The sequence below is a fragment of the Amia ocellicauda genome, chromosome 20 (genome assembly GCF_036373705.1).
Source record: "Amia ocellicauda isolate fAmiCal2 chromosome 20, fAmiCal2.hap1, whole genome shotgun sequence".
NCBI classification, from domain to species: domain Eukaryota; kingdom Metazoa; phylum Chordata; class Actinopteri; order Amiiformes; family Amiidae; genus Amia; species Amia ocellicauda.
In genome coordinates, this window is record NC_089869.1 from 20,675,562 (window position 1) to 20,698,335 (window position 22,774).

The 22,774-nt window shown below is 38.8% G+C and overlaps 1 protein-coding gene across 1 annotated transcript; it reads left to right on the top strand.

The window, feature by feature from the left end:
- The first annotated feature begins 2,612 nt into the window (after nucleotides 1–2,612).
- Nucleotides 2,613–21,817, top strand: LOC136715799 (coiled-coil domain-containing protein 63-like). Its single transcript, XM_066693181.1, has 16 exons — nucleotides 2,613–2,844; nucleotides 3,394–3,459; nucleotides 4,962–5,061; nucleotides 6,055–6,244; nucleotides 7,890–7,991; nucleotides 8,945–9,058; nucleotides 9,238–9,305; nucleotides 9,567–9,754; nucleotides 10,914–11,108; nucleotides 13,372–13,611; nucleotides 14,643–14,725; nucleotides 15,370–15,538; nucleotides 17,250–17,413; nucleotides 17,818–17,921; nucleotides 18,886–18,973; nucleotides 20,593–21,817. The coding sequence occupies exons 1-16, from the start codon at nucleotides 2,799–2,801 to the stop codon at nucleotides 20,683–20,685; spliced, it is 2,010 nt and encodes a 669-aa protein (XP_066549278.1). The 5' UTR covers nucleotides 2,613–2,798; the 3' UTR covers nucleotides 20,686–21,817.
- The last annotated feature ends 957 nt before the right edge of the window (nucleotides 21,818–22,774 follow it).

The following is a 22,774-nucleotide window of genomic DNA, read 5'->3' on the forward strand; positions in this document are numbered from 1 at the left end:
TCAGCAGCTCCCCCTGTCCCTGGATGGTGTCTGTGTGGGGCTGCATGGTGCTCAGTTCTGGCTCCATCCCTTCTTTGGTTGGCAGCCGAACTCAGACATTTGCTTTCCAGAAACAGCATTCGAAAATTGCTGGCTTGCCTTTGAGTATATATAATATATAATTCACATATAAAAATAACCAATTACTTCAGAGCAGCCTCTGCAAACACTTTCTATATGTCTCATCTAAAACGTCTGCACAGATATCGGGGTATGTAAGAAACTGAACCACTCTGAGCAGATGATCCTTTTGTTAATGTCAACCTTCATTTAATCATTATGGCTTGTTGAAGAAATATGTTGTAGAAATGGTAGAATTAGCAAATCAATTACACCGAAAGAAATTAGATACCATATCATAGCATGGAACTAATGCAATAACAGATAAAAGATATGCATTCAATTCAATTTAAACATGAATGAGGACATGCATATGTTTCTTTTGTCAAACAACTGTAATCCTTTAGATTACCATTAGAGCTTGCTGTCTCCCAAAAACAAAATACAGAATTCGATCCAAGTGTTAGCTGTAACATATGTGAAGCCAGGCAGCAAATACATTTAAATAGCAGTGGGAAAACCGCTGCTTTGCTATGATATTTTTATTAATTGATTAATTTAAAGACCGCTAGCAATACTGATGCATTGAAAAGCCTTATCAAATGAGACAAAATACAAAATATAGACACGAAAGAAAAAAAATACTCTACTTACAAAATGCCAAATCGCAGATTAATTAAAAATCCACTTGCATAGAAATATCTATCCATATTGCAATTTCACCTTCAGCTTACAACTGTTATTCATGGACTTCCTAATTTGGTGCAAATGGAACTAAAGATTGTTCGAATCTGTCGCTCTAATACACAGTACCATTCCATTGCGCTATTCTGTTGTTAATCCAGCACTCTGATAAATTAATTTTTTAATTCTTTAACATTTTGTACAAACAACCTATTTAATCCAGTTGGCGCTGGAACCAGGATGACTGTGGGACATCTGTGGGCAAATTGGATCAGGAACAGGGTTTTATAGCATTGTTCTTGACTGAAAATACTTGTTTTGGAGTAACTTCATAACACGTCCGGTAATTAAATTATAATAATCTACCGGCCATAATTAGTCTATAATTACTGAATTACTGTGAACCACAAAAGCTTCTCTCTAATTCTCGTGTCCTCTGAGTTCACTATTTAAAATCTCCATTGGTTTCCATTTTAAAAATAAATACACTTCTCCTAATTTCCAATTTTTGTCTGTGTTCATTAGTCTAACTCAGGTGAAAAGACATTGTTATTAATTGGTTTGTAAAGTGTTTTACTTGTGTATTGATAATGGCCAGCAGGGACTAGGGTTGAGAAACACTGCACTACTTCTTTAATGTCAATAACGAGCAAATTCAATTACTGTACCACCAGGTGGAACTTCTGTGACTAATGTATTCCCAAAAAGCCTGGAGATTACAGAAGAAACACATGTACAATTTACAGATTAAACTACGGTTGGTATCCATACTGTGTGATGTTTTCACACTGATTTTGCAAAAAGAACTAAATAAAAAGCTGCACACATTGAGTTAAACTATTTTAAATGGACACAACGGACATTTTCATCTAGTCTTGGTTATTATTATTATCTTGGTTATGTTAGGGATAAATGCTTTGCAAACATCAACATGGATATATTGTTCTCTCTGGAAAATGAATCCAATGTGACCAATCCCTGTAATTGTGCCCTGATACTTGTAAGCAACTTACTCTGCCAAGACCTACAGACCCAAGGGAAGGAAAACAGGCCTGGGCTAAACTGCTCCCAAATAATATAGTACCCTGATAAAGTAAATACAAAAATAATTTAATGAAGAACTTCAAAGTCAGTGAAGACGATGTTGACTTGGACTTTATTTGAGAACGGCTCTGGGGAGCATGGTTAATAAATCACGAATTACGGCCTGACACTTGTCACTGTCATCCTGCGCGAGAGAAGCCGCGCTGTACTGTGTAGTCAAGGCTTTTTGTGTTGTTGTTTAATATGTATTCACCTGCTTTGGTGGAGTCGACACACAGGGGCGAAGAGTTGGCTTCGTGACAGGATCTGCGGATAAGAATTGCCTCTGTCAAGGGCATGTTTTCACCAATATTTTTTACACTAGTATTTTAACCCTTAGGTAGCTAGGCTATTTTTAGTTTGGAAATTTTCAAATAAAAGGCATTTATACAAGACATTCCCATTTTGGCATTATTTTCAACATATTATTCAACTCGTACATAGAGACGATCACTCACTTGTGTTGATAACTGGACATAATCGATGTCTATACTTTTCTTATGTATTTTATTATGACAGCCTGCCTGTCTTAAACTTTAACATCGACCTTTATGTCCTGTGTGTTTGTCGGTTTCTGTGAGCACTATGTCTCAGCTGTGTTGTTCACTGTATCACAATAGTGATCAAACATACTCCAGTTCATGGGTGTTATCTTGTAACCAAGCATTCCAGATTTGTTGTGAAGCTTGTGTACCTTTGCAGATAAGTTATGGTTCTTTTATTGCATAGAAACCAGTTTTGTTTAATTCATGTGTCTTTCTCTGCTCTCAGGGTTATGTGCTCTCTATGTGCAGATTCTCTGGTGTCATTAGTTCTGACAGAAGTTTGGACAAAGAGATAGAATAGGGAATTTAAAAGAGTGTATTTCAAATATGTGTATTTGATTGTCAATACTCGGCAATCCCCAAATTTGGACCTTGTATCGAGGGAAAATGGTGAAGCCTAACAAAAAAACAATTTCATCAAAGACAGAAGCAGGTAGGTTTCTCCGACACGTTGTCCTGCCGGGAGGGGGATGTGTACAGTGATTTGTGTCATGATTTGTGTTAGCATATCTCCTGGAATTTGAGCTTGTCTGTTTATTGAGAATTACAACGTACACGTATGCTGTTCTGTCTTCGGGTGTGCTTACTGTACTCCAGAAGTGCACTGCAGAAAAACTCTCTGAGGAAATTAAAACAGCATCTCAAATATCAGCACTGCGAGAAGAACGCACGCGTGATTTTTAAATTAAAATGATCCTGCAAAATCTCTTTATATAGCACCACAAACGTCAGAATTCGGGATGTGAATGTGGAGACGAATGAGAATATTAAATAAAGATGACTTTTAATCAGTGTTTTCTGACTGGTAAACAACTCCCTGCTGAGGCTTGGCTTATGGCTTAGCAAGAATCAGCCCAGGAGTCATAGTATATATTGTGGGGAATTAATTGAGTGAACAGCATGCGAGTCAATTCATGTTATATAATGGTCTCAAAATATATAAGTGTGTGTGTGTTTTGTTATTCTTTATTTTTTATTGAAGGCTTTTCTGGAAAACCTTCAACTGGAAACAGATACAGTAACAATGATGCTGACAGCGACAATGAAGGTACAAATGTTGGGCTATTTGGTTTTTCATTCTTCCCAGAAATAAATGTCATAATAATCAGAATAAGAATTGCAAGTAATTGTGTTGGAGTCGCAAGAAGACTTAACTCAGTAGAACAACACCGTGTGATCTATAAATGGACTGAGTCGCCTCCGATTGACTGGTAACCAAAAGACCACTGTAGTAAAATCCATCTGAACTACTGGATTGATCCCTTATTATTGTGCCTTAGCATCAATAAAGGAATTTAAGGGCATTTACTGGAAATAAATATCCCTCTCATGAACAATATCTTAAAAAGAAACAAAGTGGTAGTAGTACAAGTAGCAGTATTATTGTTGTAGAATAGACATCATTTGTGTCAACATTTTTTCTTTAGCCAATATACATAATATTGTAAAGCCGTGTTTACAAAATGAAACCACTAATTAAGTAGTTAATTAACCCACAAACAAACAGCTCGATCAATATGCTTCCAGTGTGCAGATTCAAGGCACGGACCCTTGAGAATAATGTGTAAAAGTGTATAGAAGCCCGAGGAGCTGGGAACTTCAGAGGAGGAAAAATAAAAAGTCCTTTGCTATCAGGACATCTGCGTGTTTGTGTGAAGTTCGTCAGGCGGCGGGTCGTTGACTCCCTTCCTTATCGTGAAATAAAGTCCTCTGCCACATCTCAGTATGGTCTAGTATGGACATCTTTTTCATTTTTTTCAGGCCGTTAATTCGGATACATCTATGCTATGTGAGACAATAATTTTCTATTCTTTTTAAGCTACATATGTGTGACTCCCTGACAGTTTGTAGAGCAGCCCTGACTGACTGTCCCTTTGTCTCTCTCCAAACTAAAAAACACTTTAGCTAGACAGGAAATTCGCAGAAGTCTCTGTTCCAAGTGTAGATGTTCCCTATTTAGTAAATATGAAATCTGTAATTGATATGCTTTATATATAATACATTCATGATTTACACTGCATATATCTTGGAGGTGATGCAATACAACCCCTCAGCTATAAATAACTTGTCAATAATGTATTCAGGTTTGTTATCTGTACATCCTTGCACTTCCCTTGGGAGAGAGGATACTTTGAAATGAAAGTCTTTATCTGTTCCGTCTCCATCACATTTTGAGCTCCTTCTGATGTCGTTGTAATATCATAATAGATGCCCTATGATATATTAATTATTGTAATATTTTTAAACTGCCACACATTTTGTGATATCCATATTAAGCTTTGCTAAAATATCCCATTGCATAAAACATGTTTTATTGATTAGTACTGTTTTAATACAGAATAATGAACTCAATGTCTATGTTTTGTTGCTGTTTTTCTTCATAGTAGTAGTAATACGAATGTTATAGTTGTTGTTATATGACAGTTTTCCTTTTCTGTTAAGTTTCTTGACTTGGTAAGCTTCCATTGTAAGTAGTACCTGTATTTTAATAACTTATGAATAACTATGTCAATTACTCTAAGAAAATATTTTAATTTCCCTTAAATTCAGGGGAAAATGATTTAATTTCACTCCAACGCACCTATCACAAACTCGAGGGACAAAGGAAGGCCGAGGAGAAAGAGTCTCAGGACACGGTCCGAAAGCAAAGGTATATTTTAAACTCTCTCTTTTAATTCACAATATCACTGCAGGCTTTGTTGTTGCTTTGTGTTGGTTCCCCCCAGTAGACGTTTCTCCCTGCCCTCTCATGCCCATTTAAAATAATCACTTCACAGCTGTAAGTCACGGGACAGTGGGGGGTGACAGGGTGTTTTCTGATCCAGTGCTCTGCCCTGATTTTCCTCGGCCAATTAAACTAATAAGAGGTGTCACTGGAGGACCACAGACAGACCCACATCTCAGCCAAGAGGGCTGTGGTGTCATAGGTGCTGCCCTCGTCCTCAGATCAATTATCTTGGACCCCTATCCCTCACCCCTTGCCTAGACGCCTTATATAACCCTGTCATATAGTCCTCCCCAACCTATTCAATCCCAAGAAAATATTACTTAACTTCAAGTGATGTGTGTCACCCCAACATCCTCCTGCCCACGAAAACCACAACCAAACTTTCTTTCAGTGGCAGAATAGAACTTGTCCTCATGTACAGGGTTATGTGATTCAAGGTGCTTGACTGCCTGTGTGACTAACTTAAAGCATAATTCTGACAGATACATTTATGCCGTTTTCTCTTTCACTTCAAACGACGCAAGTGTTTCCCCTGCATAATTTGAGGCCGGTCTGTCTGCCCATCCATTCATTCATAGGCCACTTTTTAGCCATTGAATTTCATATTTAGTTTACTCACTTTATGATGCCCTGTCTTTGATGGATGATAACAGTAAAGAAATACATTTGCATATCAGCCATTTGTGCTCACTGCATTTTTTCCTAACAAGGTCATTTATCTACAGCCAGAAACAACTTCCTAAATACTTAAAATAGTAAAATGATAACTTTTGAAGTGCGCATTCCCTCTGATTGATAATTATTGTTTGAGTGTATCTCAAAAACAGCACTGTTAGCAATCTCAGACCTGAGGTTATTATAGATGGACGTGGTGCTTTTCTCATGTAATGTTAAATGCTCTCATATAATTTACAGAGATCTGATTCGGCAGCTTGACGCCGAAAGGGACGAGATCTCGATCAGGCTCCAGGGGGCCGGGAGCCGTGGCAAGGAGTCCCAGGATCACAAGATGACAGTTGCGTTGAAATCTCTGGTCGAGAAGAGCGAAGACATCGACGAGCAAATTGCAGATGAAAACAAAACACTTTCCACCCTTGAAAGAGAGGTATGTGTCACTTTGCCTGTGCAGGGAGACCAAAGTATGACATGGACAAAAGCTATGTCCTGAGATTGAAATACGTCCAGTCTGCCACAGGGCCTGTAGCTATAAGAGGCACTGAGCTTCACAAGAACAGATGGACTTTGAAATGTGGTGTATAGATGCCCAGTGTGTGACAGAGTGCATTGTCTGTGCAGTTCACTCCTAACAGACAAATAATCGAATCTGCAAAACCGCAAAAAATACACGTAACAGGAAACGAAAGCCTGCGTCGCCCCTGCTTGCTCCAGACCCCACGGCCTCAGGTTGTCCGCTCCTGCTCGGGCTCTGAAACCCCCTGGCAGGTCTTGTGCGCAGGTGTAATTGCTTGTAAGGGCCTGATAAGTCTGCTCAAACTGAGAAGCGGCGGTACCCACATGTTTATAATGTTTGTACCCAAATGTTTGTACCAGCCCCTTTCAAGCACCGGCTCCAGCCCTGATCGAATGCTTATGTCCACTTGTGTGTTTCTATGAGTGCTTGGTTTTATTTCTACCTGACTACCCCCACAGCGGACTTTAACCCTCAGCTGATCCCAGCATATCCCTCCTCCCTCTCAAGCGGTTTTCCTCTCCACTGGCACGTGAACACATTTCGTTCTCTTTGATTCATGAATTTAAATTTTCCGACTCCCAGACCGCGTCGCCTATTCTAAGTTTCGGACAGGTGATATTTTTGCCCCTTGAAGGCAGCTGTGAATGCGACACAAGAGGAAGAGGCTGCTGAGACTGTTTAATTACACCGGTGATGCATCCAAAGCGTCTGAGCAAAATCAATACACACACACAGAAGTAATGAAAATGTGTGTTCATATAAGTCCATATAATTGGTGCTAAAACATCAATGTGTTATATTGAATAATAAATAATCCATAACTGTAAGGGCGGGGTGTGTAGTTGCACATAAAGATGTTCTTTATAAACAGATTTGCATGCCACCATCATGAACAATAATATTAGTATTCCACTGCTGGCAGCAGGAGGATTTTCTTGATCTTTAAAGACTCAAATGGCGGAAACCTTTTTCCCCTCCTCCCCACCCTCCCACATTATTTATTTCACACCCTAATTGAAAAGCAGCTCATAATAAATCATGCTCTCGAGCTAAAAGCGCGAAAACAAAATCACTTTTTTGGAAACTTCCCCCTTCACTTCTTATTGATCCTTTTAGACAAATTCAACGGAGGTAGAAAAATAAGAAAAGTGAGAGTATTGATCTTTTTCTTCAGGTACCGCTCCGTGTCGCCACGCAGTCTGGCATCCCTTCTCTGTATTTTATTTGATTATGTCTGCACGGTTATGTTTGCAGTCAAATTATGGTTAACGGGAAATTCAATATTTACTTAAATGGAGGCGCAGAGAATGTTTTGTGATGTTTTATGGAATGTGTTTTACCTTTATGGCTCCAAAGTTGTTAATAATACATAAAAATAATAAAAAGCACTTTCTCTGGAACTCTTCTACAATACCCTGCTTTGCATGGGTATGACTTTCTCAAGAGTGTAATGCTGCACAGGATGAGATGTTGATCTTGATAATAATTTACTTAAACTATTGATTGACATTTAGATACTTGTTTTTTGCTCGTTAAAATGTTCTCTGCTTCACTACAGATTAAAGAAGTTCAGAGAAAGCTAGAGAAAGAAAGAAAAGCCAATGCCTTGAAAGAAGATCCCAGCAGGAAAGTCCGTCGGCTAACAGACCAGCTAGCACAGGTTGAGTCGTATTTTTCTTTATTATGTTTATTTCTTTATTTTCTGCTGTCGAGATCCTCCTGAAGAATTAAGCGTCCCGTGATTGTATTTATTGATTGATCGGTTGATTTTACTCGCTCATGTTAATCTCGCCAAATTGGAAAGAGGTCGATTTCTGTTTAATCAACTTCGGGTTATTACTTTAATTATAAGATTATTTTTATTTATTTCCGGACATCATTCCCTATGTGGGCAAAAGGGAACCGCAACCTGAATCACTTAAGGAACTGAGAAAAACTGGAATATGAACCTGGCAACTTTTCACAGAGATTCATTGGCTTCATCCCTCTCCATAAAGCATGACAAAGCTGTTCATGTGGGGAGAATTTAATATTCACACGGTCAATTCATCGTCTTTCATGACACTTGATTTTCCTGAGCAATTAGTGTCCTGTGATTTAACCCAACATGTGACAGGCTGCACAGTCAACCAAGGTCATCCCCGAGGCCTGGCCTATTAATATAGACCCAACCACGACTGCCTTCTGTGTCTCTTGCTTTTACATGCATCGCTTTTGATACATTATATCTTTATATCTCTGTTTTTGGATGCATCTTATTTTCTGTGTTATGAATACTACCAACAATTTCCCCTGTTGAAGATGAGACGTGCGACAGGGTTCCTGAAATCATTCGCAACACAACTGATTCTTTTTGATAAGACGACTTATTGGCAGAGAAAGAAAATGAATATTGTTCTCACCTCTTTAACACCGTGACTCCTGACAACAGGGGATTCTCAGAATGAGTAAAAGTCAATTACATTTTCGCCATGCTGTTTTTGTTGTTTGTTTGTTTGTTTGTCACCAGGAATAACGGATGATGAGTGTCTTCGGATGTACCCTCCTGCCGTATAATATTTGATTCTGTTCTATTAAGCCTTCTTGATTTTCTTCTTGTTTTGAATCCTCCAGGCAAACGGTAAGTTCGGTTCTTTATTATCCAGCAATTCCAGCCTCCGTGAAGAAATCCAAACCATGCGGGGGGAGAAAGGGAAGTTTCAGCAGCTGTACAATAAGCTTTATGTGGTGAGTGTGCAAAGCCACTGTGTTCTATTTTTGGTTATTCGTTGACAATAGGTGAGTAATAAGTTTAAAGAATGTCATAATAAATCAAGTGTTTACCGGTTCGTACTTGATAAATGAAATGAAAACTAATAGAGGCACATTTAATCTGCTAACATTGACATTCCTCTGTACTTCTACAGAAAGTCCAGGAAAACCGAATAAAATCAGGAGAAGTTCTTAACGAGGCAAACGAATTCTACCACACAAGGTATTTTAGGATTTCTCCCTCCTGCTTAAAAACATCACTCCTTCTTTGGATCTTCTAGTTCAAAGGTGTCCAACCCTGGTCCTGCAGGTCCACGGGACCTACAGGTTTTTGACTTATCCAGATTTTTAATTGCTTAATTAGTCACAATGTCCACGTGTTCAAGGTTTCCAATGATTGGTGAGTTAGAGAGACCTGGATAACCTATTTTAATCCAAATGTGTCTGCATTTTAATTAGCTACAACCCTTGTTTGTTTTCACAGAGAAGAGGCCCAGGCAAAAATCATACGCGTTCGAGACCAACAAGAGAAAGATGTGGAGCAGTACAACGCAGAGATGAGGGAGATCCGGAGAGAGCTCAACCACGCCCGCAAGGTCAAACGCTTCCTGCAGGAGAAGCGCAAAGAAAGGGAACCGGACCAAGAGTTTCTCAACGCCAAGGAGAAACTCGGTAGGTGAACTGACACGTTTCCTTCTGCTCAGTTATAAGCTGTATCCCAGTTGCTGAAGTGTTTATGTCCAGTGATACTTGCAGACACAATCACAAAGGCGTTGGAAGCATGTCAACAATGCACTCAACTCGAAAGTCTACAGTGGATACAAAACAAAACACATGCACCCCAGTCACTTGAAAAGCCCTTACTCAAATACTCGCCCTCATGGTAGTGTTGATTTGTGTGCGATCTCGATGCTGGAGTCCGTCTGGTCTCTTGTCAATGCTTCCCACTGGGATATACTTGATCAGTGGCTGTGTGTTAGAGCTGTAAAAGCTGTAAGCTGTCGCGTAGAGTCTACCTAAAACCTCTGGTGGGTTGAAAAGATGTCCATCTAAAATAATTTGATGTATTCCAGTAAGGTAGCCTAATATCTGGCAATCTTTCTTTTATTTGGGGTTTGTAAGATTAGATGTTCCACTTCACAAGAGTACATTTAAGTACGTATTCCTACATCCCTGTATCTCTCCCCGAATACACACACTTTTACAGATTTATTTACATTGTTGCCCTTTAGCCTGTCACTTCTCCTTTTCTCTTTTTTAATAAAGTGCCCACCTGTTGTTTTAACCTCTGTAAGAGAAATCATTTCGACTCAGATTAAAGGGAAACACATTATTATTACCCCCAGATATGAAAAAATAGCTTTCTCTGAAGTAACGTTTTGTCCTGGGGCTCAGAAAGGTCTGGATAATCAGCTTTCAGCGTGGGCTATTTCAGACTAAACTTGCGAGACGTGCTCGGAGATCTCCTTAAAACCTTGGGGGTTTAAACCTTAAAAAAACCTTAAAACCTTTTTGGTTTTGTTTTGTTTTGTTCTATTGAAGCAGAGCTGATATTCGGTACCTGCCTATTGCATTTAATTTAGCAAGCATTCACTGGTACTGACGGGAGGCATCTGAAACAACACAATAGTCCCTCTCACCAGCTGCCCCTTGACTTTTTTGCAGCGGTCATTGATATTTGGCGATTTGTTGTTCTTAAATGTTCCCATTCTCAGACATTTTGCCCCCTTTAAAGCTCCCTGATTTAGTAATGTATGTATTAATTGATTGTATTTTCTTGTGTTTGTTTGTGGACCGACGTGACGCCCTTGCCTGTACCGATTCATAACAGAGGCCAAGGAGAATGAACGCAGGATTGAACACAAGGTGACACTCAACAGATATGAAGATGCCGTTGAGAAAATCAATGAAATCATTGAAAAGGAGAATAAGAAGAAAGGGATGAGCCGGCCAAGAAGGGGCAGAGTGGACAACAAGAGGGATGAAGGGAGCGCGGAGGATGACAGGAGACGTCTTTGGGAAACAGGTACTGCGGCAAAAAGTATAGAGATCTGGGGCTTTGGTGGCGTTTAATTATTATATTAAAACCCTATAGGTGTATGTTTGTAGATAGATATATTGAGAGATGGAGAAGGAGAGGCTGATAGATAGATGGCTAGTTCGATAGATCAATAGATAAATAGGACAGATAGGTAGATTGTCATGATCAACGTTAGAAACGGAAATTGGCCAAACCTGGTTTGAGTTAAATAACAGGAAAAAGGAGAGATGAATAATATTAAGATGAAAAACAATACCCTTTACTCAACCCAAAATGGCCGTTATTGAAAGCCCTGACATTTCGGAACCGCTGTAAGAAACATAGTGTCATAAAACCACAGTATTTTCCTCCTCAATAAAGTCAAGTGCTGTCTGGTTGGTTTAAGCAATCAACATATTAAATAAAACATTTATATAACCAAGAACTAAATGCTGGTAATTGAAAACACATATTACTTAACAAATCTATTAAATCATTTTAAGAGACTACATTCTCTCTACATTCCTCAGACAGACTCAGACAGAAACTGTCTCCGGTATGTTATAGAGTCACCATTTATTTATGTTATCATGTATTCACTATTTTACTAAGTGGGGGGAAGACGAATGAAAGCCATCAATATCACAGCCAGCAGAGAATTCGCCTCCAAAACATACAGCAATACGGACACTTGGCAAGACGCTAATCTGCATTTGACAGGATGCCACTTATATAATGTGTGTTTTTATTACATTTGACATACTCCAATAATATACTCAATAAAAGAAAGGCATTATTTTGTTAATTAATACTCAGAAGTCATGTTGCTCTGGTCAGAATATACAGAGGCCATCCCGTATGGAAACAAACTATATTTTAGGATGTTTTCTTCATATGTGGTATGGAAATGACTCATAAATGTTAAATGAAGGACTTCATGGGATGTGTGTCCATCAACTGCTTCTGAATGTGTTTATATACCCATAAGCACCGGACTGCATCCGTTAGTGCTCACAGCCATGACCTTGCCAGGAGAAACAGAATATTACCAAGTCTGATTAGAATAAAATAGTTATGAATGTAGAAGATTTAAATTTACAAGATTTAAGATTATGATCATGATTATGGTATGGTGATGGTAATTATTATTATTATTATTATTATTATTATTATTATTATTAAAATATCGAATTACTTTGTTTGTAATACTCTCACATGTTATACTTTTTGAACATTTGAACAAGCCATCTGAACACATTGTTAATTGTTATATACAAGAGATGTATTACTTCCTCTAATGTCTTTTCTTCTGTTGTACTGTGTCCAAGCATGTGTCCGCTCTCTATCACGTGTAATGTTATATACTGGCCCCTGTCTGAGCTAACTGACGGATTCCCAAACCTTTCATAATGTGAGCGCCACAATAAGGGCCTACCCAGACTGAGGTGAAAACTGGCAGGCATTCATTTTCAGCTCGATAGTACTGTTACCGAACCAGATGCTTCCTTGCTGTGCTCTTATTGTCAGGTGAGGTCACTAGTATTTTTACAAAATGTGTCATAACAAAGACTTTAATATCCAGAAAGTCTTGAAAACAAAATATGTATTGAAAGACCAGACAGACACAAAGAAATGGTTTATAATTAGCAAATTGGAAGAATGTCTAGTCAGTGTTTTTTCTCCAAATCCATCTGTACTGGCTTTCACAAAATACAAATTAAATTCACAAACAAACAAATACATACATACATAATAAAACATCTACACTCATATTTTTTTACTTGCCAAATGTTTTATCTTCCTTCTGGTGCGCTTTGACTTGATTGAGGCCGAAGTGACCTCACAACTGAGAGCTTCTGTGCTGTGACTGTAAAGCTGTGAACCCAACTGTCTAGACCTACAGTACACACACAATGATGATGTGAATATATATAAAGAAGCATGGAAAGATGTCTGCTGGGAATAGACAGAAATAAATGTGACTTTCCATCACAAAGGACATGCGACCAGCAGTTTGAGGAAATTCAATTGAAAGCATTATGGCAGTTCAATGTGCCATGAAAATTGAGTTAAAAAGTAAAGAACATTAAAGAAATGATAGTAAATCTTTAATTAAAACTATTTAAGTTGAAATTAAAACTTCGTCAATCATAATTATACTGAAATTACTGCTTCCTTATTGTTAGAAGATGTAGTTTAAAATGATGAATGGCATCCATAGTGGACTTCTCCTATTAGCATGGTATGTGATCTCTATTTTACGTGGTAGCCAGCAGAAGGAAGTCCACCATCGTCAGCCCGGTGTTTAAAGAGGCCGTGGCCGAGGGCGACACCGAGAGACAGGGCCGCCGGCTGACCGAGCACCGGCGTAGATCCATCGTCTTCCTGGGAGAGGAGCAAGAGAGACTGAAGGAGCTGATACGAAAATCCCTGGACCAGCGAGAAATACTGGAGGAAAAGGACTTCCCAGACTTCGATGCGGAATTGTTCTTCAATGTCTACGTGGAGAGTAAGTGTTAGTCTCTGATGAAGCTAAACTCCAGGAGTATTTATGTTGCTTTTTGTGAATAGATAATTGACCTTAAAAACGTGGCTAACACTTTATAAAAAGGAGCTACTTATTAATGTGTTATTCATGATTTAAGCATTTAAACATAGAGGATTAATAAATACTTTATTAAGTATCCTTGATGCATTATAAACCAGTTATGGTTATAGCAACCCATGACATTGTAACAAACCGGTATCTAAAAAGTGTCCCTCTTCACTACTGCTTTCATACAATAAATTTTCACTTTAGGATTATTAATGTTTTTATAAGAGGGACATGTTTTAGCTACCTGTTTGACTTTGCGGCCATTCCATGTGTTGTTATAACTCATTTATAATGCATTAGTAATCTATATAGTAATAGATTAATTAATCTATTAAATATTTATAGATCATACATAACACATTGATAAGCAGCACATTATTATAAAGTGTTAACAAAACTTGACTTATGCTGTGTTTTACAGTTTCATACTCTCAAGCTTTCTGTATGTTTGTACTTACCCATCCTGTAATATTCAGGTCACATGTATTTAATTTTCATTAATATCCTGTCCATAGAAGCATAGTCTATACTAAACATACATACATAATAAACGTAATCGTAATCATATATTCCTTAGCTGATATTGGACATAAATGGTACTTTTCGGACTTGGGGCGAGACTAAATCAAGACATTGACCCTCCTGTGAAAGTGCAGCTCTGTGCTCCGTCTCAATTCAAACAGCGATAGGGTACGACTGTGACGTTTCAACTTTCAACGTTTTAATTTGCTCCAGCCCATGATTTCATATACCGACAAAAAAACTAGTGTTAGAGGAATTTCCTTGCTGTTAAAATGCTTTTTGAGATGAAATATTAGAAAAAGTGATTTGTTAAGGACTCCAAGTGTACAGAAGATCCAGGTGTGTTTACATTTGAGTCTCGCCTGACCTCACCTCAGCCTTTCTCACAGTGTTGTTAATGATGCATTGAATGTGTTTTTAAGGGGAGGATCTGAACTTTGCGCTCTTTAACTATGTCACGGAGCAGACAAGTGATATTGAAGATATTGAGGAAGATATTGAACAGGTACTATCAATTCTTATTATCTACCGAGTGTTCATTTGCCTCACAGTGACTCAACCTAAATGTCATTACAGTAGTACTTTAATAAGAACTGGGGGAAAAACATGTTCAGTTTTGTCTAGTCAGAAGCAAAGCTGTTTTCTTCAGCAGGTGTCCTTTTGTAGCAGTAATTCAAGCATCTACTCGACAGAAATGAAGCTAATTAAAACATTTCAGTTACTGAATAGACGGGATAAATCACTGCATGGTCAGCAGAAATGCCTGGTGCAGTTCAGCTGCTGTCTCTAGGGTTTCATTGTAAATTGGATATTCTCTCTGCTTGAAATTGCCATTGAGTGTGTGTGTGCGTGTGTGTGCCAATCAATACTGTTACATTTCTACTTATTCGAAAGTTTAAACTGCATTTATTTTGAAGTGACGTGACTCCATTGCTAACCCCCCCCACCTTCGACTTCAAAACATGAAATAATTTGACACGGCTTGGTATTAAATTGTCTTATTTACCGAGCACCTAAAAACAACTGAAACTCAGAATGCTGAAGCAGACAAGGCCGTATGGTAAGACATGTCAAAGAAATAACTGTGATCCTCAGGAGGAGTCGAGGTTTATCGTCATTACTGAATGTTTCTTGATTTTGTTCTTTCAGCTCAAATTGAATATCGAGCTTCAGAGAGACCAAGATTTCTTAGTAAGCCAGGAGCATAAGGACATTATGAAAGCACTGGAAATTAACCTGCACGACACTACTGAGGCCTCCAGCAGATATAAAACAGATGTGGAGGAATATGAGAAGGTTTTAGCTCTGGTCAAAACAGGTACGCAGTGTGTTTTAAAACATTGACCATAAAAGGTTAATTCAAGCATGCCACGTAAACAATCACACGCTTTACAATCTCCATATCATGTGTTTATGTGGAGTACATGTTATGATTAAAATAAGTGACAGCTTTTTGTTTTAAATCCAGGAAAGCAATGAACATGACCCCCAGATTACTATGTGTTTGTAATTGTTTAGATAGTCAGCAATCGCTTTGTCATCTCAGCTTCCGTTTGAGTTTGAAAAGCGCGTTCAATCGCTCCTGAAATCTATCCTCCTGCCTCTGAAACTCAACACAGACACATCGCTGGGTTTCTGCTGATCTCGCTCGAGATTCCCGGGGGCAGAGTTAATGAAGCCTCTGTCTCCAACCATTGGTCCTTGAAGGATCTCATTGATTCCACCGTGTGACTGATTGACTGATTATATCTCTCAAATGAAATCAAGTATCCAAGTGGGGACTTTGTTACACACTCACGAAATTGGGACTTGGAAAAGGACTTTAAAGTTTCCAACGTTCCATACGTGTAGACTTTCTGGGTTATATGTCATTCTGGTGCACACCCTGAATATGTCCGGTGATTAAAATAACAACATGCATAAGAATGTGGCTTCCGGGAGCTCAACCTCCGTTGACAAGAGACCACACCATCTTCTACCAATAACGAGAGTTGCGGTCCACTGACACCTGGCAGGACAGCGGGTGTGTGTGCTGTAATATTGTCTATACTGTTCGGGGCTGATGTGTATGGAGTAAATGTGCAAATGTCACACGTCCTTTTGAACGTTTTTTTTGTGCTCCCTGAATGTATATGTGTGTGTGTGTTTTGTAACCCAGGAGAATCTAGTATCATAGCTGGTTTGCTAGTGTGTGTGACATTAAAATAGGGCAATATATAAAAAAATAAAAAATAACTACATAAATGAAAGTTACATGTGCTGCCATGGTATCCTCTCCAGGGGTACTTTTAGAAGAGCAGCTGCACTTTCTGAGCCCCTGTGTCCTGTCCCAGTTTCTCTCTGAATCCTTACTGTCTCACTCCAGACTAGTAAAAGCCTAATTAAATGTGACCTATCGTAGTACACATGGAGAAAAAATAAAAACTCACTCACTCTCCCTCCCCTAGCTGTACAATTATTAGCACAGGGTTTCCTATTTAAGAACAACAGCGAGAGCCCTTGAGGACGAATGTCTGAAATTGCACTTTGCACAGAAATGTCTGACGCAGGTGAATGTGCATGCATTCCTGTTTAGACATCTTGTGCTCGGCTGATACTCACTGGTATATCTCATGAACAAGCAGGTTAATTTATATTCCATCGTCCACAAAAATGCACAGACCTGACTACTTTTAATAACAGTACATTCCTTCACTTTCAATCCCCAAAGAAAATGGTTCACACATTAATCTGGGAAACGTTTAAGTGCTAGGAGTGTTGGATATACAAGAAAGCAAAGGGTGAAACATGAGAAGGAAGTTTGTCTGATGGAAATCTGACATTGATGGAGGAATGTGTGAGGGAACAGCACAAGAAAGCTGCTTATTGAAATGTTCTGTAGTTCTGACTGATAATTAGTGTCCTTAATGAAATGCCACACCGATTTATCACACCAATCAATTAAAATCGTAATTTTTGATCCGTATATCTTTTCCATTTATATTTTTGTATCCACCCAAGCCGAAAGTGATATTTGCCTCCAAACACAGGTGTTCAAGAACTGGCGGTAAAGGCGGGGGTGAACACCACATCCTCCGAACACTCGTTTGGATGGACAGACGGCGTGACTAACGAGAACATCCTCACATACCTGGGAGTGGTTGAACAAAAAGTCGGCGAACTCCTGGCCGTGTGGTCTTATCAGAAGTACCAGGTGAAATAATGATCGTATTCTTGTTTGTTCATTTCTTCTTCGGATCTCATGGTCCAGTCGTTGGAGAAGCTGCATTTATGTTGTTGAACAAACCAGCACCTACAAGAAATGGAGAATAAATTAAACCGAATAAACGGGGGGAGGGGGGAAATATGAAGCAATTTAGCATGCCACTGATTATTTTCCTTTCCTTTCCACAACCAAGAATATTTGGGAAGTTCTGCTCTATAAACATTTAACCTTCTCATCTGCCTCGTTAAACAAACAAGGCGAGGTTGACGTTCTGAAATAATGTTTCTTGTGGATTATATGAACTTCTCTACAGTAACTGCATCCTCAAAATAGGCAATAAACAATAGTGCATTGTACATATTCTGATGTAAATACTGTGTGATGCCTTACAGGCCGCTGAGAGGAAGGATGAAAGTGCAGAGTCTGTCCTCGCATATCTGGGTCTCAAAGCACCTGCAGATATTCCACAGTGTGAGGTCCATCTCCCATCCACAAGGTAATCAATCAATGTGCAGCGTCTGCATCCCATTGAAAGTAGGATTGTCCGCCAGTCAGTCAGTTCTTTCATTCATAAGTGAGTGATCTGAAATCTATCCCTATAAGCATTTCTCCGTGGTGAGACCGTGTTATAAGAGCGTATCCGTTAATTGAGCCCTTGTTTCTGAACAGCTGTGTCATTAAGACTGCAGTAAAGCATGCTCTGCGGGAACTCAAGCACAGAGATTCATTATTTATTTGCAACCGGCTGGACCTCCGCAGTCTCTGAACAGCACCTCAATGAATTAGCATTTCTCCTTTAACCCAATGCCTCCCACGCCCGTCAGAGTCGGGCTCCTCACACTGCAGGTAGGGATCGTGAGCAGGCCCTCTTCAGAGAAGCTGTCCAGATTGTCAGTCTTCAGGCAGTTTGATTCCTGAAGGTTGGGTTTAACTCACAAGATGCTTCACAAAAGGAATCATGAGTGTAAAGTTCTGCGCATCAGCATTAGATAACTCCCTCACAGGCTTTCCATGGAGATTGAGGTTGATTCATCCTGCTCAAAGCTGGGGCAGGTGGAGAACTGCTCTTTGGACTGACTCTGGTGTGTCTTTCCACAACTGAACGGCTTCTCCACTCTTTTTGAAGTTGACCTCAGATGCAAACTTATGCCCTTCGTAAGATCCCTGAAAGTCAGTCTCTCCTCTCTCCCCCTCTCTCTCTGTACATCTCTCTCTCTCCTTATTTATACATGTCTATAGAAACCAGTAACAGAAGCCAGTACAGCCAGCTCGCTCCACTGACTCTCTTAGACGACAAACAAATCATGTGAAAACAGTCTGGATGTATCTGTATTTCCACCTCATGAGTCAAATTGTACTTTGCTGCCAAAAGCGATATATAAGAGTCGAGTACTTGTTTGTTAATAATGTAAAGACCGTTGCCTTCTTAGCTCTTCCTTGAAATGACATCTCTTTTTCAGTTTGCTTCTTGATAGCGACGAAGAGTCTGGTCCCGAGGATTTAAAACCACTTTCTAAAGAAGAGCTGCAACAGAGAGCAATGAAATCGGTAAATATCTTTCCAACTGATCTTTCTAGGATGTGCCAACACACCCCTCTGAATTTAACAATCCATACTGTGTCCAGATCCAAGGTGTACTGAACACAATATAATGTGACTACAGCTAATACGATATATTAGATTGACTCTCTATTAAGTATATAAGACCAAATCAGTAAAGGACAGTGGCCGATTTGCATAGTTATTTAACGATTCAATGGCTGGTCTGAAGGCTGATGTGCTAGTGGGCAAAGGGTTCTTCGACTGTGAGAGATATTTAAAAATAATAATTGCCTGCTTTGAAGGGCCAAGAATTATACTTACGAGAGAAAATGTTTGAATTATCGACCAGCACAGAAGTATAAAGCCTGAGGGATTGAGTTCGTTATGACAATGTCCACATTTCCGCACAGTTTGAAGTTTCTTAAGTTTTATCTGTTCTTAACGGCTTCAAAGGAAAGTGTAAATGTATATTTTAAGGTTCTGTAAGGGTCAAAAATTATATAGTTGTGTGTCAGCCTAGTAAAGACATACCCTACTTTGTGTAAAATGTTTTCCTGGAAGGAATATTTTAAAATCACTGTTGTTAAAACTAATATAAAGAACCTAACAAGCAACAAGGGATGCAAAATTCACTCACATTTCAAAGATACCAATGGGTTTTGTGCTGTTCTTTTTAAGGGTGACATATTCTAATAATATACAACAGTGTACTGCTGGCTTTGCTGTGCTATTGTTGTGGGCCGAAAGCCTGTAAATCATGAAGCTGAGAGGGAAGATACAGTATGATTTCACAGAGAATTTCGCCCAACATATTTCACTGCCACGAACATCTCTGGGATTAACTGGAGGCACAAATCAGGAAGAGATGAGAGTTTTTTCTCTGTCTTGTGTGCCCTACACAATATTCACTGTGGGAATAAATACATAGTCCTGTTGTCCCAATACTTTTGGTAGTATGGTATATTTATACGGGCATCCCCCTAGGAATCAGAATGGACATGAACAGGCACTTTCTTTTTTATGTATTTCTAACCTGACATGGGAAAGGCACAACTTGTGATCTATTAAATGGTTAATCTGCTTCAGACAACTGTATAGGCCTGCAGGTTTGCCTTGTTGTACTTGAATGCCTCTTTTCGTTTGTGTCTGTGTTCTAAGTGAGACATACGCTATTTAAGATTTTGTATAAATTTGTTTATGTCTTGTGCCGGTTGTCGTTTTGTTCGATATTGAAGATTGGAAGCTTGTGTTGGTGTTAGAAAGGTGTGGCGTGCCGTGATCTCTACCATACAGCTGCCCCTTAATACACACGATAGCAATGGATTGTGTTCATGATCGAGTGATGTGGTTTAACTCAGCGGAACTGTACTTTTCTCAAGGTGTTCGTATACATTATAAGCTTATGTATGCAAGTATAAGTCATTTGGAGGTGTCTCTTAACATGCTTATATTTCTTTAAAAATAAATCTGCTCTTTAATATTAAAAAACTTAGAGTAATTTTTGTTAAAAACTAAACATGATTAATCTGAGTGAATCTCTATTATGCTATTGAACTGTGCATTCACAGAGATGAGTGCTATATGAAGACGTATTAAACACTCACTCTGTCCTCTTGATCTGGTAGATCCAGGTTATGCAGGACGGATCAAAAGCCAAGCAGGGAAAGACGCTACAAGAAAACTCCAGCCACGCACACCGCAGGGCGAAGGAACAGTGAAATCAGGCATCAGATTAAGGAACTTTTCTCTCTTCTTTTTCCCATAGTCTGAAACTGTGATTTATTACAGAGTTATCTTCTTTGCCACATGTAGAACATATTTTCAAGTAGCTCCCAACTTTATTATATTAATAAATAGTGTGTTCAGATGACACTGATGTGCCACAAAAGTATGGAATTCAAGGCAAGGAGGTTCAAATACGTTTCAAATTAAAGCTTAACTATTTTGTGATGGCTTGGGGGCTATAGGAGCACAATATAATTTGCAATATACCTAACTTCATGCTATATAGCCTCGTTCCACTTCGTAAGCATTTCCACAATTATAATGATGACTTTACCTGTTTAGCAAAGAAGTATACCAGTCTTGCTGAATACCAGTGAAAGTAAAAATGCTCTCCTTGACAGAGATTAATTACAAAGAGAAGCAGAAAATGGGTCACTGGTCTCGAGCCACTGCAGCAGCAGAAACACCTGATAGACCCTGAGCACACAGTCAATTAAGCACCGCTTTCAATCTGGAAACAACTAAAGGTGTTATATTTAAGTTCCCCTGCCTCCAAAAGAAATCTGTATTTTTTCTGGAATTTATATTAAAGTAATTTTAAGTTATGAGTAGATTACTGAACTCTTCTTCTATTTCAGATTGCATTTGTGCAACTCAAACTATTTATTCCTTCCTGTATGTCTAAAGTCACTAGAGAGAAATTAGAGACATAATCTAGTTCTTTATATATATGAGTTTATGAAGAGTTTAAGAAATAACACGTATGAGATCTGGAGGTTTGCCGTGAAGTGGAAATGCTTTAAACCGGGTCAATAGAAGTCATGTAATTGAATTTACTTGCATCTGAGTAAGCAGTGCATTTTAAATTGTGAAGAGGTGAGGCATTAATGTGATTATTTGGTTTCTATCTCTGACTATGTTGCCCTTAATAAATTAATACCCCTCAAACATATGACCCACAACAGTTGGCTGATCAGCAATATTTGCCATTCAGAACAAGTGGAGATGCACTGTTTAATAATGTAGCTTCTATCTCTGTTTTGCAGGTAAACCCAGTACTGTACTTGTTGTGAATGATTTATTGCACTCTAAGAAAACACAATAAAAGCACAGCACTGTATCCCAGCCGGTTTGTGTTGGAGTTGGTCTTTCATGCTGACTCAGGCAGTTTACAGTGTGCACAGATTGTGTATCCATTACTTTTTTATATTTATCATATTTTAATGTGCATTGCAAGTTGAAATCATACATATATAAATAATGAAACATCTACATTTGAATCAACTATTCATTTTTACAACTTTATGCTCTTTACAAATAAAGGATAAAACCCCAATTAATCACATTTTCGAAACACAAACAGCAAATATGTAGTACTTTAAATGGGCTTTTTTTTTGCCAGAGACTTCCTGTTTTAATTAAAAACCACCATCAATTATTGGGACTGCAATTTGCAGTGAAAGTTTGTATTTAATAATCCAGGGCTGAATGTTGCTTTGTTGTACTGAAAGGAAATCAGTGTCTGTTATGTAATATTATGTGAAATCTGTGGTACATGAAGTGCAAACTGATGACTTTCACCTTCTGGTTAAATGACTTGATCATTGAGAGAAAACTGGGTCAGGTCTCAAAATGTATGTATTTTAAATTGTTAGCAGTACTTAAAAGTGTAATAATTCATCATTAATAGGACAAAGCGAGAAGCATATGGGGGGGAAACGTACATTATCTCTGACACGACAAAACGCCCGCGGTGGTGGATACATCCAGTTCACTGATATTTATAATGTACTAATTTGTCACGCACTTGCTCCTTAATTAACATGCACTTATCTTTATGAACGATCTGTTACCAATTACAGTGGCAGCATCGTTTTAATTTGAATAGCGGTGAATGATCAATTCACAGCGTTTAACTGCGCCGCACTTCGCAGGGAGACATGCGGCCGCAGTATAAATGCCATCATATGCCGCGCTTTTCACGAGTAACTGCAATAAATAGGCCCGGGTTTGACACTAATCATTGGGGAAATGTTCTGCCACCGACACTGTTGCGCCTAATTTAATCAAATCAGGCCCTTC

Coding starts and splice junctions, on each gene's coding strand:
- LOC136715799 (XM_066693181.1), top strand. CDS start 2,799: ATGGTGAAGCCTAACAAAAAAACAATTTCATCAAAGACAGAAGCAG. Junction 5,062..6,054: donor GACACGGTCCGAAAGCAAAG/GTATATTTTAAA, acceptor TATAATTTACAG/AGATCTGATTCGGCAGCTTG. Junction 9,755..10,913: donor CAACGCCAAGGAGAAACTCG/GTAGGTGAACTG, acceptor GATTCATAACAG/AGGCCAAGGAGAATGAACGC.